The sequence below is a fragment of the Dufourea novaeangliae genome, unplaced genomic scaffold, assembly GCF_001272555.1.
Source record: "Dufourea novaeangliae isolate 0120121106 unplaced genomic scaffold, ASM127255v1 scaffold241, whole genome shotgun sequence".
In the NCBI taxonomy this organism is placed as follows: Eukaryota; Metazoa; Arthropoda; class Insecta; order Hymenoptera; family Halictidae; genus Dufourea; species Dufourea novaeangliae.
Window position 1 is genome coordinate 724,834 of NW_015374117.1, and position 18,256 is coordinate 743,089.

Consider the following 18,256-nt stretch of genomic DNA (forward strand, 5'->3'; position numbering starts at 1 on the left):
TCTTCTATATCCCTCGAGAAAACAAACGCAGCTACACGTTATTCGCTCGTATGCAAATCGTTCATAATCTTTTTTCTATGCTTTCGTTTGCATGCTGTAATGAAAAGTCGCGTACCCCTGTTGCAATGATTCTTTTCTCGACAGCTATACACACACACACTTCCTCGTACCCTGAATTTAACACGTTCTCTTGCTCTTATTTTTCCCTCTCTCTCTCTCTCTCTCTCTCTCTCTCTCTCTCTCTCTCCCCCTCCATGTTCGCTCGCTCCGTGATCGAATATCCCGCGCTCTTTCCCCGAAAGTTGCTCCCTCCTTCACCTTCTCCTCCTCCCGTTCAGGTGAACCAAAGACGACACACGGCTGGATCACGTGACAGCACGACGACGACGACGACGACCCCCGGAGAGGCCCAACAACGTCGGGTGTCGGTTCTCGGCTATGAGAAAAGGGGCGCACGCATTGTTGCATGGGTTATCAACAGAAATTTGCACAAACCAGCAACGTGACCGCCGCCGGCAGCTCTGTGCGATGTAGCGTCCCTGAGACTCGTGACAGTTGGCGCTAGTGCACTTGAGCAGGCTGGCGTCAGTCGCTACCGGTCCCACTGTTCCCGAAATACTCGCCTGCATCACCGCGACAGATTGGACACGTTCGGTTAGACTGTAACAGGTAAACAAAGCAAAAAGGTTGTGATTAATTTTCGAGGGAACGGAAGAGATCCTAGGAGACACGGTACTGACTGATCTCGATTATCGTCTGGCTTGTTCTACACGATTATTGTCCAGGCGTTATCCCCGCCACTTTTTGTTACTGAAGCATTTCTCCCTATCAGGTTATTGTCCCGACGCGGACCAGAGTTTGGGACGATAATCGAGAGGAGTCTGTATATCGTGAAGTCATGATAAAATATGGCGGGTGTTCCAGGTTCTGATCCTGCCTTTCGCTTTAATCCTCGAACCTGCCTCGGTCTGTTTTCGCCTGACGTTTAAACGGCCAATGCATAGGCAAGCGAGCCAAGTAACAAGCTTATGCTAAGACTTATGTTAACTGTAACTAGAAGATTAATGGGCCTGGAGGAAATACATTCCGTATCTAGAAAAAGGGACGGATGGAGTAGAAATCTAAACAGATCCAGGAAACCCTGTTGCTGTACCAAGTATATACATATATATACGTACACCTATCTACCTGGGTATGTAATCGTTAGAAATATCCGGTCTTTGAGGATTAACACCGAAAGATAAGGTTCCCATCTATACACATTAGCACCGGAGCGTCATCTAAGTGCAAACGTAGAGGAATACAGTGACTCTTACTTTGAGCCACTTGTCGATGCACTTGGAGTGGAACTCGTGCGAGCACGGGAGAACACGGAGTGACTGCAGAGCCTCGAAGTCACACATGCAAACCACGCAGTTCGTTTGGTCTCCCTGATGCGTCTCCGCGTTAAATTTGTACGAGGGCAGTTGCTCAACCTCTGCCCGCGTAAGTCCCCGTGGCTTGGCCTCGCCGAGCCTCTCCGCCAGCGACAGCAAAGCCTCGTAATTCTCGGTGGCTGAATCCGGGGAAGACAGTTCCGCTTGGTTGTACGGTGATAACGGCGGGTTGCTGAACATCGCCCTGGAAATATTCCCCGAGATGTCGTTCGTGAGCGAGGAACTGAGAATACAGTAAATCCTCGTAGAGTGTACGAAGGCTCCTCGGCACTGACAAAGGAAAGGCCCACAGCTGTAACGCTGACTTTTTAAGGAGTCTTAATACAGTGATAGAGCTTGGAATTCCGAAGCCAATGATGTTTGTTTCAGTCGCGTGAGGCCATTAGTTTATAAAATATTTAATAATCAGTGTCGGGGAGCCTTGGAACGCTCATCGAGGATTGACTGTACAGCAACGAGGGACACATGGTCGATCGTCTATGGTCTTGACGTAGGATGACACCACTTACAGGAAGTGCAGCAAGAATCCTGGATAGGTGGCTGGCGGTATTGGCGGTGTACCTCTCCATCTGCTCAGCCTTGATCGTCGGAGCGCGTGAGCGGTCGACACTATCCGGCGGCTCCTGGACTGCAGCATTTCCAATTGACTGTTTCTGGTTTCGGACATGAATATGGGTGGCGGTGTCGTGACTTGAGTGAGGGCCGGCGGTGAGTACGAATGCGGTAACGGTAATGGAGCACCGGGGGCGGCTCCGACACGATGATGGTGATGGGATTCTATTAACTCTAATTCAACCTCCCGCTGTAACATACAACAAAAGAGAAGTACTTGAGTAAACGTGGTTATCCATCAGAGGTTGGCTGTTAGGTATCGGAGGATTATACTTCTAGCGGGGAATCGATAGGACGAACCAGGGAAACCATGGTAACAATTTTCAGAGGGTTCTTCTTCTTTTGAATTCTCGAAATACAGGAATCGTTTCGGTATATTTTCTTACCTGTTGTGAGAGTTGATGGTGCGCAGTGTAGTGAGTAGTATGGACGGGTGGTGGAGGCGGGTGAGCGTGGTGAAGGGCCGCGACAGGACCGCCGGCCGGTGCTGGGTATCCTCTGGATGCTGCGCCAACTATCGAACTGACTAGGCTGTGGCCTGGCTGGTTCGGATGGGCTGGTGAATAATGATTCTGGTGTGTGACCTAAAAATATAATCGTGTATTACTATCTATCCTACCTGAAACATTTAACCCTTAAACGACCTAAGCACTATGGATTCTGCATGTGAATCAATTTGAAAATACGTCCGTCGAACACTACCGAGTTATTACGGGTTAATTCTAACAGAATTTCTCTCTTTAACATGTACGGGTGAGTAACTCGTTAGATGTTACAAGTCCAAATATGAAAAAGAAGCATGATTTTCATTCGCAGGTCTTCTAACCCAGAGGTTTGGCACAATTTTATTCGAATAATACAGAATGAAAAACAGCAATATCTAAGATTATCATTCCGGCTTATCGCAGAGTTCCCGTGACTCACCACCCCCTGTACAGGAATCTGGGTTATTTACCTGGCACGAGTGCGTGAACGGATGCGCCCCCATTGGCGGGTATATGCCGTGCAGCTGGCACGGGATTCTGTAACCTGTCGCTTGGGGATGCCAGATCGGTTCCCCGCTCACGGCCACACCCAGGCCGGACACACCGACCTGACCGACGTCGACCACCACCGGACCGTTCGACTCCTGCGCTGGATGATGTCCCGTCCCGGCCGGATGATGGGAATGCGTTTGATGCGCGTTATGCATATTATGGTGGGAGGTGTGCAGATTGTGCGGGGTGTGAATCCCGTGGATCGAGTTCGGAATGGTCGGATGGGGATTCTGCTCGGACATGAACGAATGGGACAGACCGAACGACTCGGTGTGCCGTTGATAACGATTACGGATCGCCGAGTTGTGGCGGGTTATATAATGGTTGCGGGACGATCGCATTTGGAGAGCCGGGGGTAAATCCCACGGTGGCAGGTTCGGCAGGGATGGCAGAGGCGGTACGGATGGCAGGTTCGTGTGTAACGGGGACGTGAGCGACGGGGGCGTTGTCTCACGGACCTCGATCCCGGAAACGACGCCGTTGCGAGATATTCGACGACGTTTTCTCGACGGAGACTCGCTCTGAAAAATAACAACGGTGTGTCCGTTCACCCTCTTGCCAAATGTCCCTGGGGCAGGGATAGAGTATTACGAAAACCAGTTGATCCTATCGCAGCTGGTGGACATGGTACAGCGAACTGGGACATTATTTCTAGGCAAACGAAAAAGTGTACTTCGATACTTTATGGACTAAACCTCGAATTGCTACTCTAATTTTAGTGGACCTGAACGTGATGTTAAGTACTGGTTTAAGAAAGGGAAGGCACTATGTGGAAGTTGACAACGTGTAAAACTTTAAATCAAAGTACCTCGAAAACCAAGGCCCATTCTGAAGATACCCATGAGGATTTTGTAATATTATATGTGTACTATAACTTCCAGACATTGCCGTTCTAACTTGTACCAAGCCGTGAGGCCACCACAAAGCCTCCCGAAGGTATCGTGTCAGTAAACTAGTGAGAGGTCCTCAGAGGACCAATTTTACAAGTTCCCTGTATCTCCAGTCCACCAGCTGTACATAACACCGTAATTTACCTTTCTGCCATCGTCCTGACTAGGCTGTCTATAATATGCTGGCGATGGCTGGATTTGTACAGGGCTCAGAGGTAGCTGATTGGTGGCTGAAAACGTGTCGACAGTTTCAGAAGAATTGTAACGTGGCGACACGTACGGGCTGGTAGGATCGATAGACCGTGTCGAAACTCTGTATATACCTTGGGAACTCCTACGGTACTCCATATCGACGCCGCTAGCTCCGAGGCCTGAACTCATGTTCAATAATGGACCGCGCATCGTGTTCTCCTGCGAAACAGAAAGAGTGGCGTACAATTTTTATCGAGGAAACGGACGAATTGATCCGACACGTGACAGAGTGCTGCTCTGTCGATGGAGGGAAGGGGGAGAGATGACAGTAGGAAACGACACTTACCTGACCGCAGATGTTGATGTGCAACGGCGGAGAGTTGGCCGGCGGGCCCACAGACTCCTGTGGGAAATGGGCCGGTGGACCTCTCGACTGCGGGCTGTGCTGCGGGGGCGGTTTGTACCCCACGCTGGATCCGCCTACGTTCCCGTGATACGATACTTCCTTACCGTTCGGTCCGGAAGACGTACCAACTCCCGGACAGTCCCTGAATGTATGGCAGAAATGTAGCGTTGTTAGAAAAATTCTCCGGATATCCACACTGTCACGGCGAACGTCCTCGATACTTTGTGGTGAATTGGCCAATCGACACGAACTCCATGATTATACACGGTATCCCATGGGAACCACCGATTATGGGATGTACCAACAAGTAAATCTCGAGATTTGACAAAAATGATGTTCTAAGACGTTGTTCAGAAAATTCTACTAGGTCAGAGTAAGATCCTGATACCCACAAAAGTAGATATTAGGGATGGGTTTGCTCGAAACCTGGAAACACCCGCGAAACACCCAAGAAAGTTTCGAGTTTCAAAAGTTTCGAAGTCTTGCAAAGTTTCGGCATCGAGATTCAGGAATTGGAAATATTCGGTTCCAACCCACCCCTAGTAAATATGAATTTGATTAAAGAAAAAGCGCATTACTTGACGGTAACATCTACCATTTTGAGGACCTTCGCCGCAGCACAAACAGGCGCGCGATTCGAAAAAAGCTTTCTTCCCCCTGGACTCGACACATCGCGTAGATTCTATCGATCATTCGCGTGCGTCGATCTATTCGTCACAATCGGTTTATCCACGGTATACATATATCGGTCCAACTTGACGATACTGTCCGAAGTGTTAGGTTATAAACAGAACTCGTACGGGAAATACAATCATCAGGAGCGACAAGATTTCCGTTCCCTTGCACTTCTCCCCCAAACTCGTTACTAAATCGAACCGCGCGCGTTGCACTAGTTACACATCGTTGTCAACGAAGAAGCTGGTCCCGGTATTATTTCTAGCCTCGCGGCAGCTGAATAAATGTAGCCGGTGTCGTGTTTACACGAATCGTTTGGCGATACAATAAACAACGAATATCTATCCCCGGCCCGTGGCTGCTCGATCGACCGGCGGATTGGGGCTCTACTTTCGGCGCCAAAGTCCACGAGGCAGAGTTAATTTGTGTGTGGGGGGTGGGAGGATTTATGTTACACGAAATGACGAAAGGTGATAATAATAAATTACAGACGAAGAAGGAGAAATACTCATATATATGCGGTGGCATGCTAAACAAGATAACCAGTGTCGAAACGGATAAACATGATACGCCAAAGAACAGAGAAATTAGAGGATGACGGGGGGAGACAAACGTACAAGCATTCGTGGTAAAAGAACAGGAAACCGCGGTCACGAATGCTGAGCATTGCTGCTGATCTCGCGAAAAGAGGTATATCAGAGATATGTTGGTTTTTCTTTTTTTTTTCGGGGGATCTTTTCGGTATTAACAGAACTTTGAGCATCGAATCGAATGATATTAATTTTATAGATAGACGGTTCGTAGTTTAGGGGTTCCATGGTTTTGCCGTAGCCTTGTCTTCCGATGGCGATATACATTTGAATTTCGCGCGCGTCCCGCGGTGATGCGTCGTCAAACCTGGGAGGAACGTTTGTTTTTTTATTATTTTTTTTCGCGGCGATATTTACCGATGCCGTTTCGTGGACACGCGTGTGTACTTCTATTTACGACGTAAGATCGCGTATCGTGTGTCACATGTACAGCAGCCACACAGGAATGGGAACGACCCCGCGAGGCAAGCTGACGTCTGCCGGTTCTGTGCACGCAGCGACGCGACAGTGTATGTACGCGTGTGTAAACGTGGATCTCGTCACGGTCAAATTTTCAACGGTCAGCGGCGTGGCGCGATTTCCGGCGAGGAAACCGACAAACGTCGATTAAAATCCAGCGACAATCGGGTTCTTTGCGTACAGCGTCGTCGTTATCGTGTGACGAATGAGTTCCACTTGTTTAACCCTTAACCGCAGACCACAGACGTCTCAGAGATTGAATAATTCGACAACAATCATTTTATAACACTTTTAATTATTGGAATGGTATTTTTCGTGTCACCGTTTTCGAAATGGCGCGTCAAGTGTACTCGAACACTTAAAGCTTCGGAAATTCTCCACCAGGTGGTGTTGGTGAGAAAAAAATTCAAATTTGTCCGTTAGGCGAGTGTGATCTTTAGGTTGAAGGGTTAAATAAGATATTAGAATATAATACATGGGTCTCCTTTGTAAAAATATGGGAGGAGCTTGTAGATACTCGGACGCTTGTATGGTGTACTCCCCCTCCTATAGGCGCGCTACACGGGTTCACTGTAACGCGATTATAGGGAGCAGAGTATACGATACTGCGATGGTTTCATTAGCCGGATACTCCGTCCTTTGTAGACGGAGATAAAGAACGATGGTTATTAGCGAGGGAGGGAGAACGAAAGCTTCAGGACACTGGGTGGGGATGATATACTGTATATGTATATTATAAAAAGGCTAGGAGCTTCTAAAGAAGTAATGCTCTATATTGTACGTATTTTATAGAACCTGGAATTAAATGGAAATTAATTTACTTCATACAGTCTGAAGAGATCGCGTGTATATACCTCAGTTGGTCGCGTATAAATGACATCTGACAGAGACGTTACGCGACCGTTCCAGATTTAATGCTTTTATGGGGTTACAATTTGGAATGAAAACTTCAGTGAACATTATATCTAACTTTCCACTATACTGAGTATCAGACGCGTACGTTGTAAATGCATCAAGTCCGTAAGCTAGTAATAACAAGTTAATGACACAACAAGTTAATGGCGAATGCTAACAACGAACTAATCGGTTGTAAAACCTTGTTCGTTACAGCATCTATTTGTTGTAGCATTGGAACACTGTATGATAATTTCTCAGACTGTAGCAAAATATGACAACCGACGTTCTAATAGTATTCACGGACACTGTTATTAACAGATTCGTACCGTTTAGTTGTTTCTTTACCATCTACCGGGTGTCCCAAAATAGCTTCGACTCCCGGAAATGAGAGATTCCTGGGATGATTTAAAATAATTTCTCTCTTGTACTGTAATGTGGAATACACCCCCGACTGTATGTGGAAAATCTTTTAGAACCAATAGTGTCCACTGAAGGTAACAAGGATAAAAACGAATGAACGCTTCTCTTCAGCCACTATATGATCCCTGTCACGTGTGACTGTACCCTGAATACTTGTGTCCCTCACTGTATGGATCACGTTTAATACGGACAGTATCGTCGACGGTCAAGAAAAATCTTCTCGTCCCCACGAAGGGTCGAAACGAGCGACGACGCGAACAGGATCGGCCACTGGGAAAACACACAAGTCTGCAGAACGTTGCAGACCGGCTGCATAAACGCGCGTGCATCCCGAGTGTGCCCGCGTCCCGTTTATTATCGTCGATTAGAATGGTCGGCTCTTCAATGCCGGTTACGCTGAAAATTAAATACACACTTGCCAGGCCGAACGCGTCGCTTAGCGGGGAAACACTTTCGCGGCGCTCCTAACCACGCTCTCGCTTCTCTACGCACCATCTGGCGGCTTGAATGTATTATAAACAAAGGCCAGGAAGGTTTTTTTTTATCGTATCATCTTTGCATTCTTTACGCAAAAAATCGGGGGCCGCTAAAAAGGGGGCCTTAACAGTGATAACTGTGATACACGTTGCTGGGCCGTGAAAGTCCAAAGTAGTCTCCGGTAGTATACGTACGTACTTTTTGTGTCGCACGATCAGGAATTCGAACTATGTACGCTCGGGAGACAAATTTCGCGGGCCCAACGAAAGAGGAAGTGAGCGGCACACTTAGACACCTTGACCGTTATAGAAACCGTTTTTTTTTTTTTCAGAATTATGCCAGGCGTTTCACACGTTACGAACGATTGCGCAACTTCGAGTTCCGGGCCAGATGGAAAGAAACCCGTAGTGATAATTATTTCGATTAGTCTGCGTGACAAGCGAACGCGCGAAAACTTCCGACTTCGCCTGGGGACAGTGTTGTCGCTACAAGCTTAACTAGTAGAACTACCAAACCCGTCAGAATGACGGATTGCAGATTTCTTATTTCACGATTACTGAAATTATAATACAGGCTCCTGTCGATTATCGTCCCGAACTCGGGACCACGCCGAGACAATAATCTTGTAGGGAGAAATGCTTCGGACCGTCGTGAATTCGTTTTTTGCCCGCAACCCGAACCTCGGTAACAAAAACAGAGAGGCAAAGTATACGCTTGACAGGTTCCACATCCCCATTATCCTCAGTGGTGGGAATAAGTCGTGGACAATAATCGTGTAGAACAATCCGGACGATAATCGAGATGAGTCTGTAGCGTTTCTGACAGAATTTCTATTAAAATTGACTATACAGGGTGATTCGGTAAGAACTACTATCTAAAATAACTCGTTACCTTATTAGTTGTATCAAAAAACGTTTGAATACAATTTGATATCATTATTTTTTTTTTGTAGATGTCAAGGTGACCTTGGTTTTTCTCAAGGTCAATGCATATTTGTTTTAATACCATCATGCTATAGGTCGTTGAGATCGTTCTTCTATTGGCAACAACGTGATATTATTTCAAATATTTCAAACATCGTATCGATACGCATTGATATCGATACTTTCTATCGGATACATCGTATGTATCGACACAAAGTATCGATATACTTTTGAATGTGTATCGGGCATCCCTAACGCGCGCCCGAAAATGGTGCACAAGAACTTTTTTTTTTTATGTACCCGTTATGGAAGCGTGGCGGCGGTGGACACTGCCGATACGGGTATTCCTTGTTGCCGGAGTATTGCTGCGGTATCTGCGCATGCTGAGGATGCTGGTTATGGGGATGCCATCCGCCGCGGGCGTGAGGGGGCGCTGGTGGCCGGGAATGGGGCCCGGCCGTTGCACCACCGGCCACCACGGCCCTGTAACGTCCCTGCATGCCCAAGCCGCGATGCTGATGACTCCCGGGGCCGTTCATTCCCTCCCCCTCGTTCTGTCTCGTGTTTTCGAGTCCTCTATTCCACCACAACACACACCCTCTTCCTCTACTATCCCCCCTTGTTTCTTTTGTTCACCTTTTATCTCTATCTTTCTCACGCCACCTGTGTATGTGTATACATATAGTATTTATATGTATATATATATATATATATATATATGGTCTTTCCCTCTTCTCGGTTCCACGTGTTATCGTCGTCGAACACAGAAGGTACACTCGGGGGCGAGGTTAAGCTCACCGTGCAATTTTTCGGCCGGCTCGTATATTCTCGATGGCCCCTCTCTGTTTACGTGCACGCCCCACGCGAACGGTCCTCCTCCGTGCTATCGAAACCTGGCGAAGATTATACGAACGATGTTACGACCACGACGAAGACGGAGGCTACGACGACGATTCCGAGTGAGATTTTTCGAACGGAGCGCGCGCTTCGCCGCCGTCGGCCGTTCTTCCGGGAGAATGTCGAATGAGAACCGCCGTGGCCGCCATATTGGACGCACGCGGCTAACCGCCAGGAACGGCGCTGACGATCTCGAGGGCCCCGTCCGGTTATCGCTTGAGACCCCTTTCGGTCCAAGTTTTATTTGTGGTTCAAGAGATCGTGATTTCAATCGTTCGTTTCGACAGACGCTTGTCGTTGTCGCGTACCGGTTTTACCTATGTCGGACTCGATTAACTCTGATACGCTGAAATTTATTATTTTACGAGGAATGATCTGAATTTTTTTGTGCGATAGTTTTAAGTAATTTTTACTAAACGGTTCTACTTATCATTCGACTCTTGTGCAACTTGAAACACAACGACACACAGAGGATCCGTTAGGTATAAGGAGTTAAAATGGTCCCGCACGCGGATGGCGACCACATACACTGGACTCTTACGATATTGCCGTTTGGCTTATTGCCAGACGAGGCATTTTCGCACAGAAATTCGCTCTCCAACCACGTTGCATACGCCGTCGCCATAAAGGAGTCTCTTAACGCATTGCCGTTTCTGAAAAATTTGCTTTCCTTCAGCCCCGGCCGCGGCAATATCGTAAGAGTCCACTGTAGCTAGGAGACGTATTTTGCGTGTTCCGATGAAAAAATCTCTCGGTCGTATAGCCTCCGGTCTGTCGATACCGTAGGTCTGTATATTCACGTTGCCCAACGGGTCTGGTTGTTCCTCATTTCTGTTGTTTGCTGTTAGCAAACTACGTTTGCCATTGTCGCCCGTTCGCGAAACCCGCGAACAGTAGAGAGCGGGGGTTGATAATATGCCGAGAGAATATTTATGAAATCAGAGAGAACACGGGCCTGTCAGAGCCCGGACAATTCTATTTACCAATTCCGTTTTTCTCCTCGTTCTCGGCTAAAGACTGAAGAATTTACACGAGAAATTGCAAAAACAAAGACAAGAGGTTCTTGCGTGTCAACACAGACGCTCGACGACGAACGCATACAGTAAATCCTCGATGAGAGTACGAAGAATCCTCGTCACTGACAAGGAGAGGTCTCCAGGTGTGACGCTGAATTTTTAATGAGATTTAGCAGGACGATAGAGCCTGGAAGTCCAATAGCCATTAGTTCGTGAAATATTTAATGTTCAGTGCCGAAGAGCCTTCGAACATTCATCGAGGATTCACTGTACCGCGAATCTTTAACCGGTTGACTACTGTTTGTGTGTCGACCATAGAAAATCAAGATATTAGTCCTGGGTGAGATATCAACACTAAATAACAAAAAGTATATACAGTTTAATTTTCCTCTACGAATCATCGATTCTCAACAGGGAACAACTATATAATGTTCTTCGGTCATCTACAGATTCTATCGAGCAAAACTTTGGTGCTGACTTTCCAATATAAGATTTCTGGTTTCGTTTCAAATTCCGAATTCTTCTGGCTCGACACACACACAGTTAACGCGTTAAAGATCGATCGATCTCAACTGATTCGTGCGCCATCGAGGGACACAACAAAGTCGATTTAAAACTCGAAACGCGTGTGATATCCCGCAGTAGTACCGGATGTCTTCTTAGCATGTGGAGCGGGTCTCCTCGGAAATAAAGAATTCGACGGAACGTCGGCTCCTCTTCGATGGCTCTCTCCGTCACGCGAAGAAGCCGCCCGGCGACGTTTAGTGTGTGTGACTTTAGCTAGAAGCTAGAAGCACAAAACAGGGTGGCGAGTTAAACAGACTGGCGAACATCCAAGACGGTCGTTGGACACAGCGTGGATCTCGGAAAGGCGGTTTGGGGGGGGGGGGCGGCTGCGGTTTGGTTGGTTGCGCGAGTGTCTGTGTGAGAAATTGAAAGAAGCGTCTTTGAGAGTCATTCTGGACAACCGAAAATTTAATGATCCCACAAAAAACCGATAGGTGAGGATGTGCAAGATAGACGTTGTGCGAGATGATATGGTAGAAAAGCTTCATGCAAAGTGGAGTACCAGAGGATGCATGTTAATTTTTTATACAGGGTGTCATCGTGTGACTGGATAAATAAGAACCAAGGTCATTCAACATGCAAAACCAAATAGAAACTAAGGCTGTTACGATGATTCGAATAGTTCGAATATCCGAATACTTGCAGTTCCAATCGAAACGTAAAATATCTACGTAGATCGTGAATCATTACAGAAAATATTGGGATATTTTGGGGAAACTTGGGAAATTGTGCTTGCTGCTGAATTGTAATATTTGTCAAAGAACCACCCTATACGCGTCTCGAATGATCCATCGCCTCTATCGGGGGAGGGGCAAGCAACGAATCATCGAGACGAGCCACCGCCACGGTAATATCAGTTGTCTATCTTTTGTCAAACAGTATTATCGTGGCATATGTCGCGTGTGGTTCACCTGGCGACTAGACTCCCAACGGCCCAAGTGTCCCAGTTTACTTCCGATACGACTGCACAACCGATGGCCGTCGTGAATTTACATACACCGCGGGCAGCTAACAGAAACCTCCCCCTCCGCCATCTATTGCTCGTTCGACACCGCTCTCCTGCTACACAGTCCCATCATAGTCGCGTTTCCGTTTACGAAAGATGAATAAACAGAGGCCACCATGTACATATACCGGGGCTGGTAATCGTTAATTCCTACGAGTCACTCGCCGAGTGACGCGCGCGTCTACCGTTCGAACCGTGTCTGCCATTCGCGAGCATGCACAACTTTCAGAAACGTTTTATTCAAGGAAAACGTGTGTGTGACTCGGTCACGATCAGGCGGTAGATGACGAATTATTCTTGTCGACCTATATCGATGATCGTTGTTTGGACCTCTTAGCAGGACTGTACTAGTTATTTGGGGGGGGGGGTATTGGTAAAATTTAGAGAAAACTACTGACCCCTCGTGTTCTGTGGGTGATCGAACGCTTTTTTCGGCCATTACAGTAAAGTCTCGATAACTGCTCGGAAGGATCTCTACGTTAAATACTTCTACTTCACCCCGACTATTGAGGAAAGGGGTTCAACACCGAAGGCTCGGCCTGAAATGCAGTTGATAAAGTGCAGAAATCGTGTCCCTCTGCGATAACTGTTCCAAAGCGAGTATCGAGCGTTAATCGGAGATTTACTGTGATTCCGAATTGTACACACCAAGTATACCCCCAACGAATCAGAATAGTCTATTTTTTCGTAATATCTGCATCTGGAAATATTTCTACTGAACAACCCATGTGCATGAAGCAGACTACGGTGTTTCAAACCGACGTGGCTCTCGACGAAGTTCAAGTCTGTTCGCGAAACGTGTCTTCTCGCAGTTCTGTAAGCTTCTTTTTTTTTTTCTTCAAATCCGTCAGGGTCGAGAGAGCGTCGAGGATCCGGCCCGAAAATTCGCTACGATCGGGGTCCCTGCGCCTCGTGTGTATTGCTACCCGGGCCTGGTGGTTTTTTTTTTTCCTTCTGATGGGGCCACGGCCTGCACAAAACCAGAGAGAGAGAGAGAGAGAGAGAGAGAGAGAGAGAAACTGGGGGCCCGAAGCAACGGGGCCTGGATATTCCGGTTCACTTAATCGTTTCTTCGGACTTGAGATCGTGGCCGAGGCCTCCACTCTCTTTCTCTCTCTCCCTCTATCTTCCTCTGGCTGCTTCAGACCGAAAAAATGAAAAAAAAGGATCGGGGAACCACGAGGCGCCCGATCTGGGTACACACAAAGGACCCAGAAAACGTTCTAGCGAACCCAGCTATATGCGCGAAACTGTCTGCCAGATGTTGCCGAATATATATCTTGTTGGAACAGAAAGGCTGTATAACAACGACGTTATACCCCTGGTGATCGCTGATCGGTGGTCTCACTTGGACGTGGTGGAAATTAGTCTGTCCAACGAATCAAAGTATTTCTATTTTTTTTTCTGTTCTACAATATCCACCCGGTATACCTTGTATAGGGTAAGTCAGAATTTCGATACGCCAACTAGTGACGGAAAATGAAACTAATGAGAATAAGTCGGGTATCCCCTATGATCAACAATACTTAAGTCGATAGTGATATATTTATATGAAAACCGTTATGGATCAGATCAAAGCTGATATACTTGCTGTATCGATTACGTTTATCTTAACAAGAGACGCTAGAAAAAAAAAAAAAAATTCACCAACTGTCCGCTAGTTTTCACGATATCAAACCGTGGCCGACAGACGTTCACTCCTTTCGGGCGAAGATAACGCAACAGACGCGCACGTGTGTACAAGCTCTGTGCGCCATATGCTGCCACGTATTTCGCGGGGCTGTATATCATTAACGGGGGAGACGCGAGGTGAACTCGGCAGGTGCTATGAAACGCTGTTTAACGGCCCGATAGGTACATCCCTTCGTTTACAATGATAAAAAACCTCGTGGTGGTGGCTTTGTAGCGCTGGGCCGCCATGATTTTCTCGAGGGAGTAGTTTCAGCTGCGGGAGGAGGAGCCTGGCAGCACCCACAAGGTTCTATCTCCGTCCTGCTTTTCGCGTTTAACGAAATTATCCATCGATATATACTCCTAGCTCACTATTCCCTGAACAGAGAGCCTCCAAACACTTTTCTGCGGAGGCAATTTTGTCATAGAATATATATGTGTGTGAGTAAAATGTCAGAAAGTGACTATACACGACCACTTGTGCGTTCATGGTTGAGATACTTCTGTGAGGAAGTGACTTTTCGCAAGGTGGAAGGTTGCATATAGGGGTGTAGCAATACCATGTAACTAAATTTCCTACGAAACTGAAATGGAGACGTGGTGAACGTGTTGTTCGATGTGTGCAAGCTGATACACGGGAGCAGGGATAGTACAGTAAATCCTCGATTAGTATTCGAAGGCTCCTGGGAACTGACATGGAGAGATATCCAGGTGTAATGCTGACTTTTTAAATGAGGTTTAGTAGAGCCTCAGCAGATGTTTTTTTCCGGTGCATATGACCATTAGTTTATGAAATATTTCATGTTCAATGACCCGAGGAACAGAAAGAGAAAATAAAAATATATATACGAAAAAAATTCACTAAATAAATAAAAAATAATTTTTACAGCTATCACAATGTTCTTGGTCATATATAACGAAAGATAAAATTGTGGGGTGCCCATTAAAGAATTATATTAGTTGGTAATCCATATGTTAATTCCATGATTCTGTGGTTCCTTCTATTCAAAAAAGGCACACCCACATTTGTCTAGGGACTTTTGTACAGTTGTGTAAGTACCCGGGTTAAGTGCATTAATGTTTTCCAGGTCAAAACCCGAAGTTTACTACCGCTTTATACAGAGAGATCCGCCCAGTTCCCCAGAGTCTCACGTACTTTATCTCATTCATTACCCACAGCGTCTGGAATAGGTGTTTCCTAGTGGTAGCGATCACTTCATAATTCTGAGATCTTCTAAAATAGTATACTAATGTTTCAGCATCACCAGGTATGGTTTGTTAATTCATGATATTGTGTGACGCTTTACGATAGTATATATCTTAAAATGGTTTGATATGGTGGCTTACGATACCCTATGATACTCTGCGATAGTGTGTCTATGATGGCCCACGATACCATATAATGGCCTATGATACTCTATGAGAGCGTGTGATGGCGTATGATACCTCATGATATTCTACGTTATTATATGATGGCTTATAATACCGTATGATACTCTACGATAGTGTACGATGCCTCACGATACCTAATGATATTCGACGATGATATGTGATGGCTCACAACACCATATAACGATCTATAATAATGTATGATACCTATGACGTACCTAAGTACGATGGCGTACGCCACTATACATATAATAATCGTAATAAACTCCTCCATTTACCAGAACGAATTCCCTGGGCGGTTTCTAGTCTCTAATGATGACAGATCCTCTCTATGAGAATACGAGCGCTTATGATACCCATGCATCAATCATCATATATTCGTTCAATTACCAAGATGAAGTACCTAACAGTTTATGGTCCCTGGGTGACGAGGTCTCTCTATGAGGCTATAAACTGCCACGACCTCTGTACGAATAAGAAGAAGAAGAACCACAGAGGGATTTTGCACACTAGAAACACAGCTAGGGACTTTTCATTCTAGCAACAAGAAGAATCGTTTAGGGACACCGCCGTACACGTGACCGAGAGAGAACGGACTTGACGAAGTCCTCCGATAATGTGGCGGCACGGTCTGTCCGCGAGAAACCCGTTTACCTTTAAACTCCTCTCTCGTGGTAGCGGGCTGCTGCTCTCACAAGGGAACCCAGCACCACCACAAACAGCAGCAAACGCAAAAACCGTCGAACCGAGGACGAAGTAGCAGTGGCAAGAGAGAGAGAGAGAGAGAGAGAGAGAGAGAGAGACACATTTGCACCGTTCGCGAGACAACAATGTGTTCAAAAGCTGGCTCGAATGGGGTCACCAGACGATCTTCATGCACCGAGAAGTTTGATAATCCCATCAAAGAGACCGAGGGAACCCATAGTTCTACCCCAAGAACGGCCATAGAATACAATCACTTTTCGATTGTCCCTGTTTCTTAAAGGAAAATCATTTTCTTGCATATCACATTCAGCATTATTTCATTTGCCAAAATTTGAAATACAAAATCAACAAAATAATTCATTATTCGAAATTCCCATTGTTTCAAATGAATCGATAATATTTTCATTCCCATGTAACAGTATTGAAAATACTATTCTGAAAGAAATTATTTCAAATAATTATTTAGTATTCATTTCAAATAAAATCTATCCAGGTCTGGCTCAGACTAGGTGGGACACCCTGTATAACAGAAATTCAACATTGGTCCCATAGTGGATCCAACAAGGCTCGGTTGACCCAAGGATTTGATCAAGAGTATACGGCCTCCAAAGGGTGTGGGGGCTGGCGGGTTCGTTGAATTCCCGTGGACACCGAGCCCCAGGCATCAAATTGGACCTGAAGGAACACCACCGCCCGGGCCCACAAAGGCCCTCCGAATTTATGCCGGTCGTGGACGGAGCAGCTGCATTTTCGATTTTTCCGACAGCTGGTTGCGCACGGCGATGCCGTGTCTCACGGACGTGGCGGTCCGTCAGAGAAACTTTCTCGTGTCGTCCACTTGACTAGCCCTTAAAAGCCCCGAAACGACAAAAGGCAGGGTCCCCAATGCGACACGCCAGGGCACAGGTCCCCGTCGGACCCTAGGTCCCTCTCTTCGAATATACAACATCGATTCCTTCGAATCCTCTAGGAATCACCAGCTCGAGAAAGATGGAGAGAGGCAGAGAGGGGGAGAGAGAACTCGAAGGAGCTGCACTCTATCGATCCAAGCCGCTTCGTATCACGAAACTGGCTGGCACCCCAGAGAGAGAAGGAGAGTGAATGAGTGGAGGAGAGACAGAGAAGCTCAAGGGAGGGAACAAGACCTGGGACACGACCGGAGAAATAGGAGGAGATTGAGAGTGGAAGAGAGAGACAGAGACGGCAGAGAAATTTCCACTTTGGTCTCCTCAAAGGATGTTCCGGTCGGACCGATGGATTTTCTGTTTTCTACGCCCCGAGTTTGCCCACCATGGCTGCCTGAGTATGCGGTTGCTGCGCATGAAGCCGATGGACATTGTTGATTGGTGTGTATTTATTTTAGGGGATAGTCGTTTCAACGACGATGATGGTTAACCATCCCTCCTCCCTTTAACGGGCAGACCATTTAAAACGTTATTTGAAATTATGATACTGATACACAGGGTGAGTCAATAAGAAGTATTATCTAAAATCACTCATTACTTATTGGTTGTATCGAAGATTTATAGAGATTTGTGGAGCTTCGGTATCTAAGGGTCTAGTCATGGAAGGTCCAAATGAGTAGGTCGAAAGAATCATGTCCAAAGGAATAAGACCAATCGAAAAGGTCCGAACGAATAGGTCCAATTTCTGTCTTAATACCGGCTACAGGCAAGTTGAGAAAATGTTATTCGTTGCGGGAAAGTGTTCGCCGGCAGCTAGTTACGGGCAAAAGAATCCTTCAAGAGCCTGTCGGCCATCTTCCGGTTCGAGTGGACCGTGAATATTTCAACGCATCCTCGTTTCAACCTGAAGGCCTCTCTCGCAACGCAATCGTTTCTCTCCTTGACGCACACAGTGCCCATGAAATAGGGAAAAAAAGGAAAAAATTTGAAAATCATGGGATTACGTTATTTCACATATTTTCTTGTAAATTCATAATTTGAGCTAATAAAGTTTCAATTTTTTGTGGTAGGAATATTTTTGCAAAA

General features: G+C 46.4%; 1 protein-coding gene across 6 annotated transcripts in view; it reads right to left on the reverse strand.

The window, feature by feature from the left end:
* Window positions 1–210: 210 nt before the first annotated feature.
* Window positions 211–18,256, reverse strand: part of LOC107191183 (RING finger protein 44) — a 39,173-nt gene continuing 21,127 nt past the window's right edge. For 4 of the 6 annotated variants that reach the window (XM_015580157.1, XM_015580159.1, XM_015580156.1 and 1 more), the window contains exons 2-11: window positions 11,576–11,714; window positions 9,813–9,907; window positions 9,315–9,677; window positions 4,514–4,715; window positions 4,120–4,386; window positions 3,004–3,606; window positions 2,435–2,632; window positions 1,946–2,238; window positions 1,317–1,620; window positions 211–660 (exon numbers count right to left, since the gene is read on the reverse strand). In XM_015580157.1, coding sequence (XP_015435643.1) covers window positions 586–660; window positions 1,317–1,620; window positions 1,946–2,238; window positions 2,435–2,632; window positions 3,004–3,606; window positions 4,120–4,386; window positions 4,514–4,715; window positions 9,315–9,553 — 2,181 coding nt within the window. In that variant the 5' untranslated portion in view covers window positions 9,554–9,677; window positions 9,813–9,907; window positions 11,576–11,714 and the 3' untranslated portion in view covers window positions 211–585. The remainder of the gene's footprint in view (window positions 661–1,316; window positions 1,621–1,945; window positions 2,239–2,434; window positions 2,633–3,003; window positions 3,607–4,119; window positions 4,387–4,513; window positions 4,716–9,314; window positions 9,678–9,812; window positions 9,908–11,575; window positions 11,715–18,256) is intronic. The other 2 variants (XM_015580160.1, XM_015580161.1) reach the window with 2 other exon arrangements.